This window comes from Neophocaena asiaeorientalis, unplaced genomic scaffold (assembly GCF_003031525.2).
Source record: "Neophocaena asiaeorientalis asiaeorientalis breed wild unplaced genomic scaffold, Neophocaena_asiaeorientalis_V1.1 scaffold106, whole genome shotgun sequence".
Lineage (NCBI taxonomy): Eukaryota > Metazoa > Chordata > Mammalia > Artiodactyla > Phocoenidae > Neophocaena > Neophocaena asiaeorientalis.
The window spans coordinates 3,430,656-3,447,618 of NW_020172597.1; the positions used below are offsets into that span (position 1 = coordinate 3,430,656).

The 16,963-nt window shown below is 40.6% G+C and overlaps 1 protein-coding gene across 14 annotated transcripts in view; it reads left to right on the forward strand.

Moving 5' to 3' along the window:
- Nucleotides 1–16,963, forward strand: part of MACF1 (microtubule actin crosslinking factor 1) — a 282,110-nt gene that overhangs the window by 98,748 nt on the left and 166,399 nt on the right. For all 14 annotated transcript variants that reach the window (XM_024738722.1, XM_024738718.1, XM_024738727.1 and 11 more), the window contains exons 6-18: nt 7,793–7,959; nt 8,748–8,860; nt 8,962–9,068; nt 9,489–9,608; nt 9,753–9,848; nt 10,829–10,956; nt 11,039–11,132; nt 11,330–11,484; nt 12,153–12,429; nt 13,404–13,532; nt 14,247–14,324; nt 15,046–15,207; nt 16,564–16,668. In XM_024738722.1, the coding sequence (XP_024594490.1) occupies nt 7,793–7,959; nt 8,748–8,860; nt 8,962–9,068; nt 9,489–9,608; nt 9,753–9,848; nt 10,829–10,956; nt 11,039–11,132; nt 11,330–11,484; nt 12,153–12,429; nt 13,404–13,532; nt 14,247–14,324; nt 15,046–15,207; nt 16,564–16,668 (1,731 nt within the window). The remainder of the gene's footprint in view (nt 1–7,792; nt 7,960–8,747; nt 8,861–8,961; nt 9,069–9,488; nt 9,609–9,752; nt 9,849–10,828; nt 10,957–11,038; nt 11,133–11,329; nt 11,485–12,152; nt 12,430–13,403; nt 13,533–14,246; nt 14,325–15,045; nt 15,208–16,563; nt 16,669–16,963) is intronic.

Below are 16,963 nucleotides of genomic sequence, written 5' to 3' on the forward strand. Positions count from 1 at the left end.
TGTCTTATAGTTTTCTATATACAGGTCTTTTACCTGCTTGGTTAAATTTATTCCTAGATGTTTTATTCTTTTTGATGCAATTATAAATGGGATTGTTTTCTTTATTTCTCTTTCTGATAGATTGTTATTAGTGTATAAAAATGCAACAGATTTTTGCATATTGATTTTGTATCCTGCAAATTTATTGAATTTGTTTATTCCAATAGTTTTTTGATGTCTTTAGGAGTCTTTAGGGTTTTCTGTATATAATATCCTGTCATCTGCAAATAGTGGCAGTTTTACTTCTTCCTTTCCAATTTGGATGCTTTTTCTTTCTTTTCCTTGCCTAATTGCTCTGGCCAGGACTTCCAATATTATGCTGAATAAAAGTGGAGAGAGTGGGCATTCTTGTCTTATTCCTGATCTTAGAGAAAAGACTTTCATCTTTCCATCACTGGGTATAATGTTAGCTCTGTCCTTTATTATGATGAAATACATTTCCTCTATACCTGCTTTGTTGAGAGTTTTTATAAATGGCTGTTGAATTTTGTCAAGTGCTTTTTCTGTATCTATTGAGATGATAATACGATTTTTATTCTTCCTTTTGTTAATATGTGCTATATCACATTGACTGATTTATGGGTGTTGAACCATCCTTGCATACCTGGAATAAATCCTACTTGATCATGGTGTGTGATCCTTTTAATGTATTGTTGAATTTGGTTTGCTAATATTTTTTTTAAGGAATTTTGCATCTATGTTCATCGGGAATATTGCCTGTAATTTTCTTTTCTTGTGGTGTCTTTGTCTGGTTTTGTTATCAAGGTAATGCTGGCCTCATAAAATTAGTTTGGATGAGTTCCCTCCTCTTCTGTTTTTGGAAGAGATTGAGAAGTATTGGTGTTAATTCTTCTTTGAATGTTTGATAGAGTCTATCAGTGAAGCTGTCTGGTCCTGGACTTTTGTTCGTTGGGAGGTTTTTGTTTGTTTGTTTTGTGCGGTACCCGGGCCTCTCACTGTTGTTGCCTCTCCCACTGCGGAGCACAGGCTCTGGACGCACAGCCTCCGGACACGCAGGCTCAGCGGCCATGGCTCACGGGCCCAGCCGCTCCGCGGCATGTGGGATCTTCCCGGACCGGGGCACGAACCCGTGTCCCCTGCATCGGCAGGCAGACTCTCAACCACTGCACCACCAGGGAAGCCCTCGTTGGGAGGTTTTTGATTACTGATTCAATCTCCTTACTAGTAATCAGTCTGTTCGGATTTTCTATTTCATCATGATTCCGTCTTGGTAGGTTGTATATTTCTAGGAATTTATCCATTTCTTCTGGGTTGTCCAACTTGGTGTGTAATTTTTCATAGCAGTCTTTTATGATCCTTGGTATTTCTGTGGTATCACTTATAACATCTCTTTCATTTCTGATTTTATTTGTCTCCTCTGTTTTCCTTGGTGAGTCTAGCTAAAGGCTTGTCAATTTTGTTTATCTTTTCAAAGAACCAGCTCTTAGTTTTGTTGATCTTCTCTATTGTCTTTTTCGTCTTTATTTCATTTATTTCTGCTCTAATCTTTGTTATTTCCTTCCTTCTACTAACTTTTAGCTTCATTTGTTCTTCTTTTTCTAGTTCCTTGAGATGGAAAGTTAAAAAAAAATAATGGTAGAATTATATAGTGCATATACTGAAAAAGGATTAATGTCCCGAATATATGAAGTGTAGTATAGGTGACGTGGTTAAGAGTGTGGAGCCAGATTGGCTGAGTTTGAATTCCAGCTCTACTACTGAGTAGCCATGTACCTTGGGGCAAGTTACTTAAATTCTCTGTGGCACAGTTTCCTCATTTGTAAATTGAGGTTAAGAATAGTATGTACTCAGTGTAGGGTTGTTGTGAGAATTATATGAGTAAATTCAAGCAAAACACAATAGATGTTTGTTATTAATATTATTATTTAAATAATTCCTATAAATAAGAAAAAGGTAAACACACTAGTAGAAAAATAGGGGAAAGCCCAGGAATAAGCAGTTCATAAAAAAAGAAAACCCAAATGCCTCATATGCAGGAGTCTTTCTCACTAGTAATCAAAGATATAAAACTCAAAACAACAACAGGATGCCATTTTATACCCCTCAGACTGGCAGAAAATAAAAAGTTTGAAAATACAGAGTGTAGGTGAAGATGCAGAATAATGGAAAAACCTCTTCACACCCTTGTGGATAGAAGTATAAATTTGTATTGTTATTTGGCAGTAGTTTGGCAGTATTTAGGAGAATTTTAAAATGCCAGTAGTCTGTGACCTAGGATTTCCGTTCTAATTGTATTCCCTAGAGCAGCAGTCGCCAACCTTTTTGGCACCAGAGACCAGTTTCGTGGAAGACAGTTTTTCCATGGATAGGGGTGTGGGAGGGGGTGGGGGTGTTTCAGGTGGTAATGCGAAATGTGATGGGCAGATGAAGCTTCGCTCACCCGCCCGCCGCTCACCTCCTGCTGTGTGGCTCAGTTCCTAATGAGCCATGGACCAGTAATGATCTGCGGCCTGGGGTTGGGGACCCCTGCCCTAGAGAGACCGCCATGACTCTGAACTTGAATATTGAAAGGAGTACCCCTGATCTTTATCTAACTATTCTGTATGTAAGAAACAGCTGCCATGAGATCCTTCTAGCCAGGCATTTGTAATGAATTATTGCATTGTGCCCTCACCTGTTTCTTGAATGGAAGTTTTCAAAGTCTGATGCCTTCACTGTAGCGGGATGAAGTCAGCTAGAAACTTCAGGACATGTGAATCAAGTATCTGTTAGCTCATTACATCTAGTTCATTCCCAGAGACTTATGTAGACTTACAAAGTCCAAAATCCTCAGCCTGGTATTCCAGCCCCTCCATAATCTCTCTAATCTTCTCTCCTATATCAGTTCCCAGTTTGAGCTTTCATGTCTTTTGTTTTTAACATGCTGACATTTTTATTTTTAATTAATTAATTAATTAGGCTGCATTGGGTCTTTGTTGCTGCCCGTGGGCTTTCTCTAGTTGCGGCGAGGAGGGGCTACTCTTCATTGTGGTGTGCGGGCTTCTCATTGCGGTGGCTTCTCCTGTTGTGGAGCACTGGCTCTAGGCGTGTGGGCTTCAGTAGTTGTGGCTCGCGGGCTCTAGAACGCAGGCTCAGTAGTTGTGGTGCAAGGGCTTAGTTGCTTTGCGGCATGTGGGATCTTCCCGGACCAGGGCTCGAACCCGCGTCCCCTGCATTGGCAGGCAGATTCTTAACCACTGCACCACCAGGGAAACCCTCTTCTTAGATATTAAAACTCAGTATAGATGTTGTCTTATCATCTCTGCAAAGTTCCTCGACACTGCTAGTTTGGGTTACTTGCTTACCTCTGTCACAGCATTGATCTCTCATTGATTGGTATATTGTCTCCCCTACTACATTGCTTGAGCTTGAGGCCCAAGGTTGTGCTTTTGTCTTGAGATACCAAGAACTTGAACACAGCTCCTAGAACATAGGTATTGCTCAAGAAATAACAACAGAATGAGTCAGTCCCATGGTGATTGACTTTTTTTTGTTGTTCTTCTCCCTCGTCCTAACATATGGTGTCTGACATAGTGTGAAGCACTGATGAGATGTTGTTCAGTAAAAACTAACTGACTTATTAGGAACATGCTCAGTTTCTAGATAATGCTTCAGAGAAGGAATTCTGAGATGGTAATGAGGCTGTGCTGTCTCTCCAAATGGTTCCTTTTAAACATCCAGATGAGGGAGAAAGCTCCCTGACACTGAAGCTGGAATTCTCCATTTGGGAGATTAAGGTAAAAGCTTCTACATATCCCAAAGGACAGCACTGTGCAATCACATGTGAATATTACATGAAAAGATGGGCAAATGCCAAATTTAATTATTGAGATGATTGTGATGATAATCCCATTTTTCTCATCCAGTTTACAATCTAGGAAAGGCCCTAATCCAAACAGGGTATTTTTCCTACCCCTGAGGGATCTAAATATTTCCCTGTCTCATTACAGCTATGTGGAAAATCTGAAGTACAGCTGTTCATTGAACAGTTTCCAATGCAGTATACAAAGATACTGTGATTGGCAGACAGGAGATGCCATCGGAGATATTGACTGTGATATTGTGGAGATACAATATCAATTGACTAACTGGAATTTCTTTTTTGGGTAAAGAACCCAAATACTCACATTTCATTTTGCTTATTCAAATTCTGTCCCTTTTCACTTCAACAAATCTATCTCCTGTTCCCAGCAATGTTTTGCCTTAATATGTATGTGAAGCACTACAGTTGGAAGAACTGGGATATGTCAGTGTGGGCGGCATTTAGCCACTGAAATAAATAGCTAGAAATGTTGTTGAGGAGAACTGGCAGAGAATTGGTACCAGTGAGGGGCTGTTTACACTGGACTCACAGGATGATGGCGTGGGCACCATAATCCATCATTGGGTCCTTGGCTTGTTTGCTTATATACATTATATACGTTATTTGCTAGGTAAGTTTGCTGTCGATAAAGTAATGGGTCTCAGGATTCTAGGTGGGTCTTACCCCCAAATACATTTATTTGTTTATTTTTATTATTTTGTTTATTAACCAAGTGATTATTAATTAAAACATGTTAAGTGTCCACCATATGACCAGTACAACACTAGGTGCAGTACAGAAGGACCTTGATCACTGAGTCTCAGAGATGCATCCCAGCTTCTGCTGGGACATATCCTGTGTTGAGGAGCTCTCCTTCATAGCAGCTGCTATGATTTTAGGTCATTCTGATAGTTAAGATGTAGTATCAGCACCTCAGGAAACCTAGTCTTGGGGAGATATTAAATAATAAAAATACATTAAATAATAGCCAATAATGCAAGATAGCATTTAATTGATGATACAGACTGACAGTGCTTTGGGAGTTAGACAGCAGTAACTGAAGGAGAACCACCATTTATACAAGGAAGAGAGAAGGGAACTTTGTCGAGCTTAGCCCCGTGTTTGGGCTGGGCACTTCACTGTATAATATCGTTGATTGTCACAGCTATCCTGAAAAGGTATTTGGTGTGGTTCCCACTTTACAGGTGGTATAACCAAGGTCCAGCTTGTAGTTGGTGAACTTGAGATTCAACCCTAGGCTTGTGTGGAATCAAAGGCATGCACTTTTCTCCTCTCTCAGACTGACATTTCTTCAAAGTAGGTCCTGTGCTAGATTTTGGAGGTTTCTTAAAATAACTTTTTTCTAAATATAAAAGTATACATAATGTAGAAAATTTGGGAAATGTAAAAATCATCTATAATGCTACCATTTAGAGATAACTATGATTACTAATTTGGTATATATACACATACATATATGCATCTGTCACATACATTATGCATATATATGACTACTACTTAACTATATATTGTATATTTTTCATGTAAAATCAGTGTTATTATATATTATTTTGTTTGTATTCTTTTTCTTTTTGTAAAATGTGGTGATCATTTTCCTATCATTAATGTTTTCTAAAGCATATCTTTTTTTTCCTTAAATAAGATTTTTTATTGGTAATAAAATCAGCAAACTTTATATGGTAGAAATATCTCAGAGTATTTTTACACTAGAGGAAGACTTAGCAAAGGCAGCCAGTTTATTTGACAACACATTTCCTTTTTTATTTTATTTTATTTCATTTTGTTTATTTTTCCTCATCAGTTACTTCTTTTTTTTTTTACTAAAGCATACCTTTTTAAGTGCTACAAAGAATTCTACCATGTATATGTGCTATAATTTATAACCAATCAATCCCTCATTTTAGTTTAAGCTCTTTATAGCTTTTTGCTATAAAATATTTATCATATTTTGATAAGCATTCTTGTGACATATTTAAAGTGTACATCATGGTGATTTGATACACAGGCAGACCTTGTTTATTGTGCTTTACAGATACTGCGTTTTTTACAAATGTTTGTGGCAACCACGCGTTGAGCAAGACTGCTGGCATCATTTTTCCAACAGCATTTGCTCACTTCTTGTAATATTTCAAACCCTCCACCAGCAAAAAGATTACAACTTGCTGAAGGCCCAGATGATGGTTAGCACTTTTTAGCAATAAAGTATTTTTAAATGAGTATACATTGTTTTTTTAAGACATAGTGCTATCGCGTATGTATTGATAATATAGTATAGTGTAAACATGACTTTTATATGTACTGGGAAACCAAAACATACATGTGACTCACTTTATTGTGATTGATATCCCCTCTGTTGCTGTGGTCTGGAACTGAACCTGTGGTACCTCCCAGGTGTGCCTTTATGTGTATATTGAGAAAGGATTCCCATCTCTAGTTAACTACTAACACATCCATTACCTCACTTTTTTTGTGTGTGTGTGTGAGAACATTTAAGTTCTACTCTCTTGACAAATTTCAGTTATACAATACAGTGTTATCAATTGTAGTCACCTATCTTTTACATTAAATCCTCAGACCCTATTCAACTTATAGCTGAAAGTTTATACCCTTTTTCTATCCTCTTCCTATTTCCCCCACCACTATCCCTTGGCACCTACTATTCTACTCTCTGTTTCTATGACTTTGACATTTTTTCTTTTCTTTTTTTTTAGATTCCACATATAAGTGATATCATGCAGTGTTTGTCCTTGTCTGGCTTATTTCACTTAACATAATGCCCTCAAGTTTCATCCATGTTGTCACAAATGACGGGGTTTCATTTCTCATGTCCAAATAATATTCCGTTGTATATACCACAGCTTTTGGTGGACACTTAGGTTGTTTCCATATCCTGGCTGTTGTGAATAATGCTGCAGTGAACATTGAGAGTGCAGATATCTTTTCGATATCTTGTTTTCATTTCCTTTGGATGTACCCAGAATTAAGGTCTCTAGATCATATGATAGTTCTGTTTCTAATTTTTTGAGGAATCTTCATACTGTTTTCCAGAGTGATTGTACCACTTTATAATCCCACCAAGAGTGCACGAGTGTTCCCTTTGCTCCACATTTTTACCAGTACTTGTTATGTCGTCTTTCTGATGACAGCCATTCTAATAGGTGTGAGGTCATAACTCATTACGGTTTGGATTTGTGTTTCCCTAATGCTTAGTGACGTTGAATACCTTTTCGTGCACCTGATGGCCATTTGTATGTCTTCCTTAGAGAAATGTCTATTCAGATCTTCTGCCCAATTTTAAATCTGATTGTTTGTTTCTTTGCTTTGAGTTGAATGAATTCTTTGTATATTTTGGATATTAACCCTTTATCAGATATATGATTTGTAAATATTTTCTCCCATTCCGTAGGTTGTCTTTTCATTTTGTTGATGGTTTCCTTTGCTGTGCGCGAGCCTTTTAGTTCGGTGTAGTCCCAATTGTTTGTTTTGCCTTTGTTGCCTTTGCTTTTTCGTATTGATAAACATTATTGTATAAAATTTTTTGCACATTTCTCTAATGACTTCCTATCAAGTTTATGTGTATTTTAAGACTTCTTAAAAACCGTCCTCTAGAGAAATTATGCCCTTTATACTCTCACCAGTGGCAATGTATGAGAATACCCAATTTCAGATATTCTTTCCAATACTGAGTAGTATCATTAAAAAAAAAAAAGAAGAACTATTCTAATTTGACAGGTAAAAAAGTGACCTCTCAAAATTTTAATTTCCATTTCTTTGACTACCAGATAGGGTGAATATATGTTGGAGTTGTCATCTTGAAGTGCTGCCAGCCTTGGATCTCCCTCTTCTTCTAAGAGCCATAATGTATGAAGAGAAGGTTAAAAGGCTTCATCTTATTTATACTAAATTACTTCATATCCTACCTTTTGGCAGATCTCTGACATCTACATTAGTGGAGAATCAGGGGACATGTCAGCTAAGGAGAAGCTGCTCCTGTGGACCCAGAAAGTGACAGCTGGTTACACAGGAGTCAAATGCACCAACTTTTCCTCCTGCTGGAGTGATGGGAAGATGTTCAATGCACTTATTCACCGATACAGGTAAATACAGTGGAGTTTCAGTGGGCCTGGAGAGGCTTCTTCTCATCTCTTATTTGTAATCAGCTGTAATGCCACATTTCCCCTCAACCAACAATCCAGCCTCTGATTCATTTTATTTATTTTAAAAAGGAATATGTATTGAACTCCTCCTATTCCAAGCACTGGGCTCATATAGCAGTGAAGAAAACAGCTGAATTCTTGCCCTCATGGAGCTTACTTTTCAGTGGGGAAGATAAGCAGTAAACAAATAAGTGTATGCTGTCTTACAGTGGTGAGTGCAGTGGAGGGAAAGAGAATGATGGAGGTTGCGGCATTTTGGACAGGGTGGTCAGAGGTAGTCTCTCTGATGAAGATGTTGGAGCAGAGTCATGGATGAGGAGTAGTGGGCCATGCAGGTCTCTAGGCTCAGCGTGTCTCACTCGGAGGAGATAACAAGTGCAAAGGGCCAGTAGTGGGGGACTTGCTTGGAGTGGGTGAGAAAGATAGGAATTCTGAATGATGAAAATCAAAATTTATTGTACTCTTAGTGGTCATAACACTCATAGGGAAAGTTGATACCTTTCCCTTGAAATCCAACAAACCTACTATTATGTAAGTTTAGAATTATGGAGCACTGGGCTCCTGGAGTGTGATTAAAAGTGGGACTAGTGCGCTTCTAAACCTGTTGCTTTCCCTCTAACTCATCCAGTGTTTTTCAGCTCTGAGTACTTTTAAGAGGGTTTCTTTGTGTGAACTCTCATGTGCTATGTATCTGGGGGCCTTTCATATACCTTGGTGGACTTTTACAGACCTGACCTGGTAGATATGGAGAGGGTACAGATCCAGAGTAACCGAGAGAACCTGGAACAGGCTTTCGAAGTAGCAGAAAGACTGGGCGTCACCCGGTTACTGGATGCAGAAGGTGAGAGCTGACTGAAGTTGATGATGTTTGACATATATTCATTATTCCTTCCCCCAGCGGGTTCCTTTGTTCTAAGAAATTTCTTGCCTTTTGTCTCTCAGATGTGGATGTGCCATCTCCAGATGAAAAGTCTGTAATCACTTATGTGTCTTCTATTTATGATGCCTTCCCTAAAGTCCCTGAGGGTGGAGAAGGCATCAGTGCTACGGTAAAAGAACACTTTCCTAAAATACCTTCTGGCTATGATTTGTTTGGGTGGAATGTATTGATTAGAGTAGGTTTTTTAAGCACTCAGTGTATACAGAGCACTTTTAAACAGAGTGAACTGAATCCACATCATCTTGATACATGGTTATTGTCCTTGGTCTGTGGGAATGAGTCTAGATATCACTAATTTTGCAGTGTCCAGCATAGGCTATTCTAGGTGTCAGGAAATTAAATCCCATCTTGAGAGTCCTTGAGGAGCTTTGAAACTGGGTCTCTGAGCATTAAACTGAATGGCGGTGTCTGTGTAGGCAATTAGAGGAAAAGATTTTATGTGGTTTGGGATGGCCTGAGCTACTTTCTCCTGTGCTTGTCTTGCATACTGCTAACCAGAAGGTGTGTGATATCTACCTTTTGGCAATAGGAAGTAGACGCCAGGTGGCAAGAATACCAAAGCCGAGTGGACTCCCTCATTCCCTGGATCAAACAGCATACAATACTGATGTCAGATAAATCTTTTCCCCAGAACCCTGTTGAACTAAAGGTAAAGTCATGGACTTAAATTGTTTTTTGTAAATTCACTCTGGGGAGTAAGTCTCAGAGCTTGTTGCTGCTGGCTCCTGGGTGAGGTGGTATGAAAAATTAGACCGGGTTGCTTGCATTCATTCACCAAATATTAATTTTGTAGGCACTTTATAATCAATATATACACTTCAAAGAAACAGAAATTCTGGCCAAGGAGAGAGAAAAAGGAAGAATTGAGGAATTATATAAATTATTAGAGGTAAGGAAACTTATCCTTTTCTGAGACTTAGGGTGTGCTGGTGTGCTCTTTGTTGCTTCTTCGTTAGGCAGATTCCCTGCATCTTCTTCCGAACCTTCATTATAACAGCAATATTCTCAGGGTGACAAGTCGAGCATCACTCTCAGGCTGCTCTTGAGAATTTACGGTGAAGGGGAAGTATCAGCCATCTCTGTTTTGTAAAGGGCCTGCTGAAAAATGGCATACACTTATTCAGAAACCTTGAGTTTTATACATGTTTTCTTGTTTCTCAGAGGGAAGCTAATTCTTTCCCTAGGATAGAAAGAAAAGAGACTTTGCTTCACATTTTGATTCCTAGAGAATTTGAAGCTGTAGAGATGGGCATTTAACCTTTCCACAGTTGTGGGGAGGGGTATGGGGAGGACAGGATTTATGGAAAGTATAGAAGGAATGGAAGGATTTCAAGCAAATGGTCTCTGTATTTTAGAGGTAATTTTTTTTTTAAAGTTATTTATTTATTTTTGGCTGTGTTGGGTCTTCGTTGCTGTGCATGGGCTTTCTCTAGTTGTGGTAAGTGGGTGGCTACTCTTTGTCGTGGTGCGCAGGCTTCTCATCGCGGTGGCTTCTCTTGTTGCGGAGCATGGGCCCTGGGCTCACAGACTTCAGTAGTCGTGGCTTGTGGGCTCTAGATCGCAGGCTCAGTAGTTGCAGCACATGGGCTTAGCTGCTCTGCTGCACGTGGGATCTTTCCGGACCAGGGGTCGAACCTGTGTCCCCTGCATTGGCAGGTGGATTCTTAACCACTGCGCCACCAGGGAAGCCCCCTAGAGGTGATTTTTTTTTTCTCACCTAGAGGTGAGGTACTGCTAAAATATTTGGTTGTTTTCTCTTATGAGAAAACTGCTGAATGGCTGGGTAAAGAAGCAAAAAATTAATTAAAACTGGGATCTGAGGGCATGGCTGTGTTTTTGGACTAAAAGGGTTATCTCTGGGTTTTTTAGGTATGGATTGAATTTGGCCGAATTAAACTGCCTCAAGGTTATCACCCTAATGATGTGGAAGAAGAGTGGGGAAAACTCATCATTGAGATGCTGGAGCGCGAGAAGTCACTTCGACCAGCTGTAGAGAGGTGGGTCCAGAGCCTGAAGGTGACATTACTTACTGGGCTGCTTTGAGGCCTGCATTTGACTATGGTCTTGATCTCATTTTAGGCTGGAATTGCTGCTACAGATTGCAAACAAAATACAGAATGGTGCTTTGAACTGTGAAGAAAAACTGACATTAGCTAAGAATACACTGCAGGCTGTAAGTCTGACTGTTCTATCTCACTTCTTATGTCACATGTTTTCCACTTCTAACCTTGTGCTCTAATGGTTGAAGTCAACAGTTAAGGGATCCAGCTTCCTTTCTCTTGCAATTGCAGTGGACCGCGTGGCTCCCTTGGTCCTAGTGGGTGGGAGCAATGGGAGTTTTCCCACTCTTCTTCTCCCTTTCTCTCTCAGGACGCTGCTCACCTGGAATCAGGACAACCAGTGCAGTGTGAGTCAGATGTCATCATGTACATTCAGGAGTGTGAAGGTCTCATCAGACAGCTGCAGGTGGATCTCCAGATCCTAAGGGATGAGAATTACTACCAGCTAGAAGAGCTGGCTTTTAGGTGAGAAACATGGGACTTAAATGGAGAGCTTGCTTACTGCTGAGGCTCAAGGATCAAGAGTCGGGCACTGAATCTTGTAACCTGGATGCTAGAGGTCAGCGTCTCAGTGGGGATGTTATAGGTATTTGGGGCAGGAAAATTCTCATGGTAGAAGACAGTCTCCCTTTACTGTTGGCCCTGCCCACTAAGTACCTGTAGGGTTCCCTAATCTTTGTGTGGCATCTTATAACGCCCCCACATGCTTCAGGGTAACTGCAGCCGTGTGGGACCACGTCTGCTTTAGAACTGCTGGGGTGATTCGATGTAGCATTTCATGGAGGAGGAAACCAACACCCACAGAGGGGATGAGGATCTTTGTACAGAGCCGCATCTTTTGACCCCTAATCCATGGTTTACTGTTATATCATCCAAGAGTTATAAGAACTGGTATTGATTTATTGCCTCGAGTTAATGCTGTGACTTGGCATTTGCCTCAGTGACAGCTCTGAACCATGAAGATGTTAATAATATCACCTTGCATTCACAGAACACGTTTTCTTTCTCAAAACACTTTTCCTAATGTGATCTCAGTTTTATTTTTACCTCATCTTTGTCAAATGGGTAGGGAAGATTTTATCTTAAAAAGCACGTTACAGATTTAATCTTTTCCTTCTCGTCTTCCATTTCAGGGTCATGCGTTTGCAGGATGAGCTGGTTACCTTGCGTCTAGAGTGCACAAACTTGTATCGGAAGGGCCATTTCACTTCACTTGAATTGGTTCCACCCTCTACTTTAACCACTACTCATCTGAAGGCAGAACCCTTGACCAGAGGAACCCATTCTTCTTCTACCTCCTGGTTCCGAAAGCCCATGACTCGGGCTGAACTTGTGTCTATCTCCTCCTCTGAAGATGAAGGCAACCTCCGATTTGTGTATGAACTACTGTCTTGGGTGGAAGAAATGCAGGTGGGTGTACATTCCAAGTGTTTATGCAGTGCACTGAGGTTTACTGGATACACCAGCTTGTCTCAGAGGGTTAGGTTGCTCTGTGCCCCTTGTATAGATCCCCTCAATTATTGCTGCTACCTGGGACCCAAGCCTCCTTCTCTATTAAATTTTGAAAGGATAGGATCAGTTCAGATCCTCAGAATCCCATACTAAATGCATGGACTTTTCTAATTTGAAGCCCTTCAGGACTCTCTTCCCTTCAGCCAGCTGTGCTCTAAGTGGGAGCTGGTGGAAGAAGTTGCAGAGTCTGTAAATCTGTTATCTTTTCTGAAATTCTCTCCTTGTCAGAGGAGCTGCTTCTCTACTGTTGTTTTTGTCTCAGCTCTTAAGAGGAAGCAAGACTGCTGTGTTTCACAGTTCTCAGGGACGTTATTTACATGTATTCGAGGATAATGTTTCAAGTTCAAGATTTTCCTGTTATCCTCTAACCCTTTTGTTTTGTATTAAATTCTTCCCATCGTTGGATGATGGGTTTTCCATGTACCAATAAATAAAAATATTCAAAGGCAAGCTGTTTTACAATTATCTTCCATTGGCCAATAGTTGGTGGCGTGAATGAAGCTTAGTATTTACCGATATTTATTTCTTATCTCCATTCTGATTGTGAAATGGAGAGACCCCATAAAGGGAAATGCCTGAACTATAAAGTTAAGCATTTCAGCCTGTGGGAATGCCTTTCTGGTTGGTAAATGCAGGGATGTATTCCCATAATGCAGCAGCAAAAGGCTGCTTTTGCTGCTATAGGTGGTGGGGTTTATTCTCCAGCTCCTTGGGGGTGGTTATGGCATACTTTCCTGTAAGAGACCAAAATGGAGATAGTTTAGATGTCCTTTTTCTCAATCCCCTCTCCCCAGCCCCTTTGTCCAAACTGATCGTGACAGTTTTCTTTGTCTGCCAACTTAGCAGTAAATAATATTTGTAATTTTTTTCAGATGAAACTGGAACGAGCAGAGTGGGGCAATGACCTGCCTAGTGTGGAGTTGCAGCTGGAAGCACAGCAGCACATCCACGTCAGTGTGGAAGAACTGGGCTCAAGTGTCAAAGAGGCCAGGCTATCTGAGGTGTGTGGCATTCAGAATCCATTATGGGAGGCTGGGGTGGCTGTGTGCGATGCGACAGTGCACAGCGCAGCTGTCCCTGTGGAAAAGAAGGATACCCACGAGCAGCACTTGACCACAGGTCCCCTCAGCACATGAAGCGTCTCTTGCTCTCTGAAATAACCTTGTGAGAAAGGTGTTTTTTATTAACCCCTTTTTAGTAGAAAGAATAGTGATACTGAAAGCTAAGGTCAAAATTAGTAAGTAGTGAATGCAGTTTCCAAACTCAAGCCCTCTGCTCCAAAAGTTCATGCTCTTTCCACTTCACCATCTCCCTGCAGTAGAGAACTGGAGAGAAAAACTATTCACTTGGTCTCTCCTCTCCCTCACTCTTTCTATCTTCCCATTTTAAATTTCAGCTCTCCTCTTCCAAAAAGCAGCTGAGTAGTTGGAGGAATCACCAGGTATAGGTTTTGCTTAGAAACCTCCCAGAATTACTGGAAGCACAAGACCATGAGGTCATTCAGTTGTGCTCACTCTGCTGGACTGTTCCTCACTCAGTGCTGCTCTGAGCTGTCCAATCTCACCTGGAGATTTGCTGTGCAAGCTTCTGTTTTCTCAGAGTAACCAATCTCCGTCTATGTGTAGACATAATATTTACATAGTTGAAATCATGCTGTAGATATAGTTTACTTACTCTTTCTCTAATATATTTTTATTTCATTCCTTTCTTATCAGGGAAAAATGTCCCAAAATTTTCATACCAGTTATGTTGAAACTCTTGGAAAGCTGGAGACACAGTATTGTAAATTGAAGGTGAGTTTTGCCTAACTCTCTTTGTTCTGTTCATGGAGAATGTGGTTCCCTAATTCAGAAAGCTCTTGGTTTGAGCCTGTTTGGGTTTTCTGTTTATTAGTTTTATATTGTTCACTGTGCAGTTGTTCATATGTATCATAACATTTTCTCAATTTTCTTAATGGATCAAAAACCACTGCTCCAGAAAGTTTTAAGTAAGTAGAGCTTATCCTAGTTATCATACTTCATCAAAGCAGTGGGTGTATGTGCTCTGAGGCATCAAAACTAAGTCTCCCCCTGCCGCCACCCCTGCATGGCTTGCGGGATCTTAGTTCCCCAGCCAGGGATTGAACCAGGGCCCTCGGCAGTGAGAGCCTGGAGTCCTAACCACTGGAACACCAGGGAATTCCCAAAAACCAAAAGTTTAAGATTGACAGGGAGGGGACTCCTCTTCTGTCAGTTGTTCTTCATTCCTGTCTTTCAAGATGTCCAGAGTAGGACAGTTCCAGGATCATTCTTTATCCAGGGAGCCCCCACACAGGCCTGGCGTGGGATTGACACGGGCTCTCTGGGAGTCCCATACCAAACTTGTACTAAATTTAAGTCTGTGGAGAAGCACCCAGAGATTGAAAAATCAAGGCTAAGTTCATTTTCTCAGCTGTTCTTTGCTTTGATGTCAAATGTGATATATCGTACAGATGAAAGCCTAGCAGTCTAACCTTGTAATCCTGCCTTTGTCTAGGAAACTTCTAGCTTCCGGATGAGGCACCTTCAGAGCCTGCATAAATTTGTCTCCAGAGCTACAGCTGAGTTGATCTGGTTGAATGAGAAAGAGGAGGAGGAACTAGCATATGATTGGAGTGACAACAATCCCAGTATCTCAGCCAAGAAAAATTACTTCTCTGTGAGTCTAGCACAACAGACCTGTCATATTTTGTAATAGCAGCAGAAGGAGCCAGAGGGGCTAGTCTGCTGAGAGCTTGGGTTTCTGGATTTGCATTTTGTTAGATAGAAATAGGGACCCTGCTTAATGCATCTGTTCCTGTGAGAAAGTGTATATGGAGAAGAGGGGAAATCGAGCCCTTGAATGAATTTATTTAGAATGCATTTAGAAAGGCAGTGTCTTGGGTGAAGAGAGCAGCAGTCTGCACATTGAATCATTTCAGAAGCAGTATAACATTGTGGTCAAGGTTATAGGCTTTGGAATGAGGTAGACCTAACATCAAATTCTTATTCCTCCACTTATTAGCTCTGTGACCTTGGCAAGTCATTTACTCTCCCTAGACCTCTGTAAAATGGGATAATAGTAGCACTTCAAAGCGCTGTGTTAAAGGTTAAGTAAGATTTAGTAAGTTAATATAGTAAAGCACTTAGTATAGGGCTTAATGTTGTTTAACTGAGGTATATTCTTGGCTTCTTACAAATTCTGAATTCTCTTTAATTCATTCAACGATTGTTTGGTCTACATCTCTTCGTTTGTAAAATGGGAAGGAAAATTCAGCATTAGCCAATGCAACAATGCTTTTTATGCTTTTCAGTGAAAGATAGAAAGTAGGATTGTTTTCCTGTTATTTTCAGTTTGCCCACATTTCAGAGAATTTTTCAGGATATTATGAACCCCATGAAAATAGGAAGATTTTTAATAGCACTTAAAACTTCATTAGAGAGTTGTATATGATTCTTTTGAAGTAAAGAAGAAACAATAGATACTGTAATACAATAAACAGTCTGTATGAGAACAGAAATTAGGCTATGATAGAGACGTAAAGAAAGGGAGCATCGAGGAGAAGGGGTCAAATCTGATAGAGAGGATCAGTACCCAGCTGCACAGAAGAGCTGGCATCTAAACCAGGTCCTGAAGTGTTAACGGAATATAGAGCCGGAGCAGGGCACTGCAGCTGAGGGTACAGTCTGAGTGGAGCCAGCCAGTCAGGGACACGGATCAGGTACCGTGTTCGGTGGGTGCTGACCTGAACCATCCACGCCAGCCACGTTCCCTCCTTTGTTGCCTTCAGTCTCATCCTGTGTGACCCCACTTACTCAGGCCTGGCTCAGATCCCATATCCTTTTGAATCATTCTGTAATTCCAGCACTTTTGCTCTTCTCTGAAATCCTCTGGCGTGTACTGTTTATGACTCTCATTTTGGCACTAACCCTGGGTTGCGGACTCCTATAAAGTAGGGCAGGGAGCACAGTTTTTTTTTTATTGCTACTCCTCCCTTAACAGCACTTACTGAATAAAATTGAATTCAATTTTCAGGAATTGACAATGGAACTGGAGGAGAAACAGGACGTGTTTCGGTCTCTACAAGATACAGCTGAGCTGCTGTCACTTGAGAACCACCCAGCCAAGCAGACTGTGGAGGTGTGTGACTTGAAGGTGTGAGGGTCAAGTGCTCAGAGGTTGTTACTATACAAGTATTCAAATCAGAGACTTAGCTCTGCTGAGGGACTTGGAGCAAGTGTCAGGGAATCATGTGTCTTGGGTCTTCTCCCTTTTCTTTCCAGCCCCCAAAAGACTGCAAACAGTTTTGTTAATAGTCTAAGGAGGATACTACGAGAAACAACAGAAACGATATTGACTCCTCGCTTCACGGGGAAAGTGACTTGAACCGTATTTTTTCTTATTTTTAAGTGTTTTTTTTTTGTTTTTTTCTCCC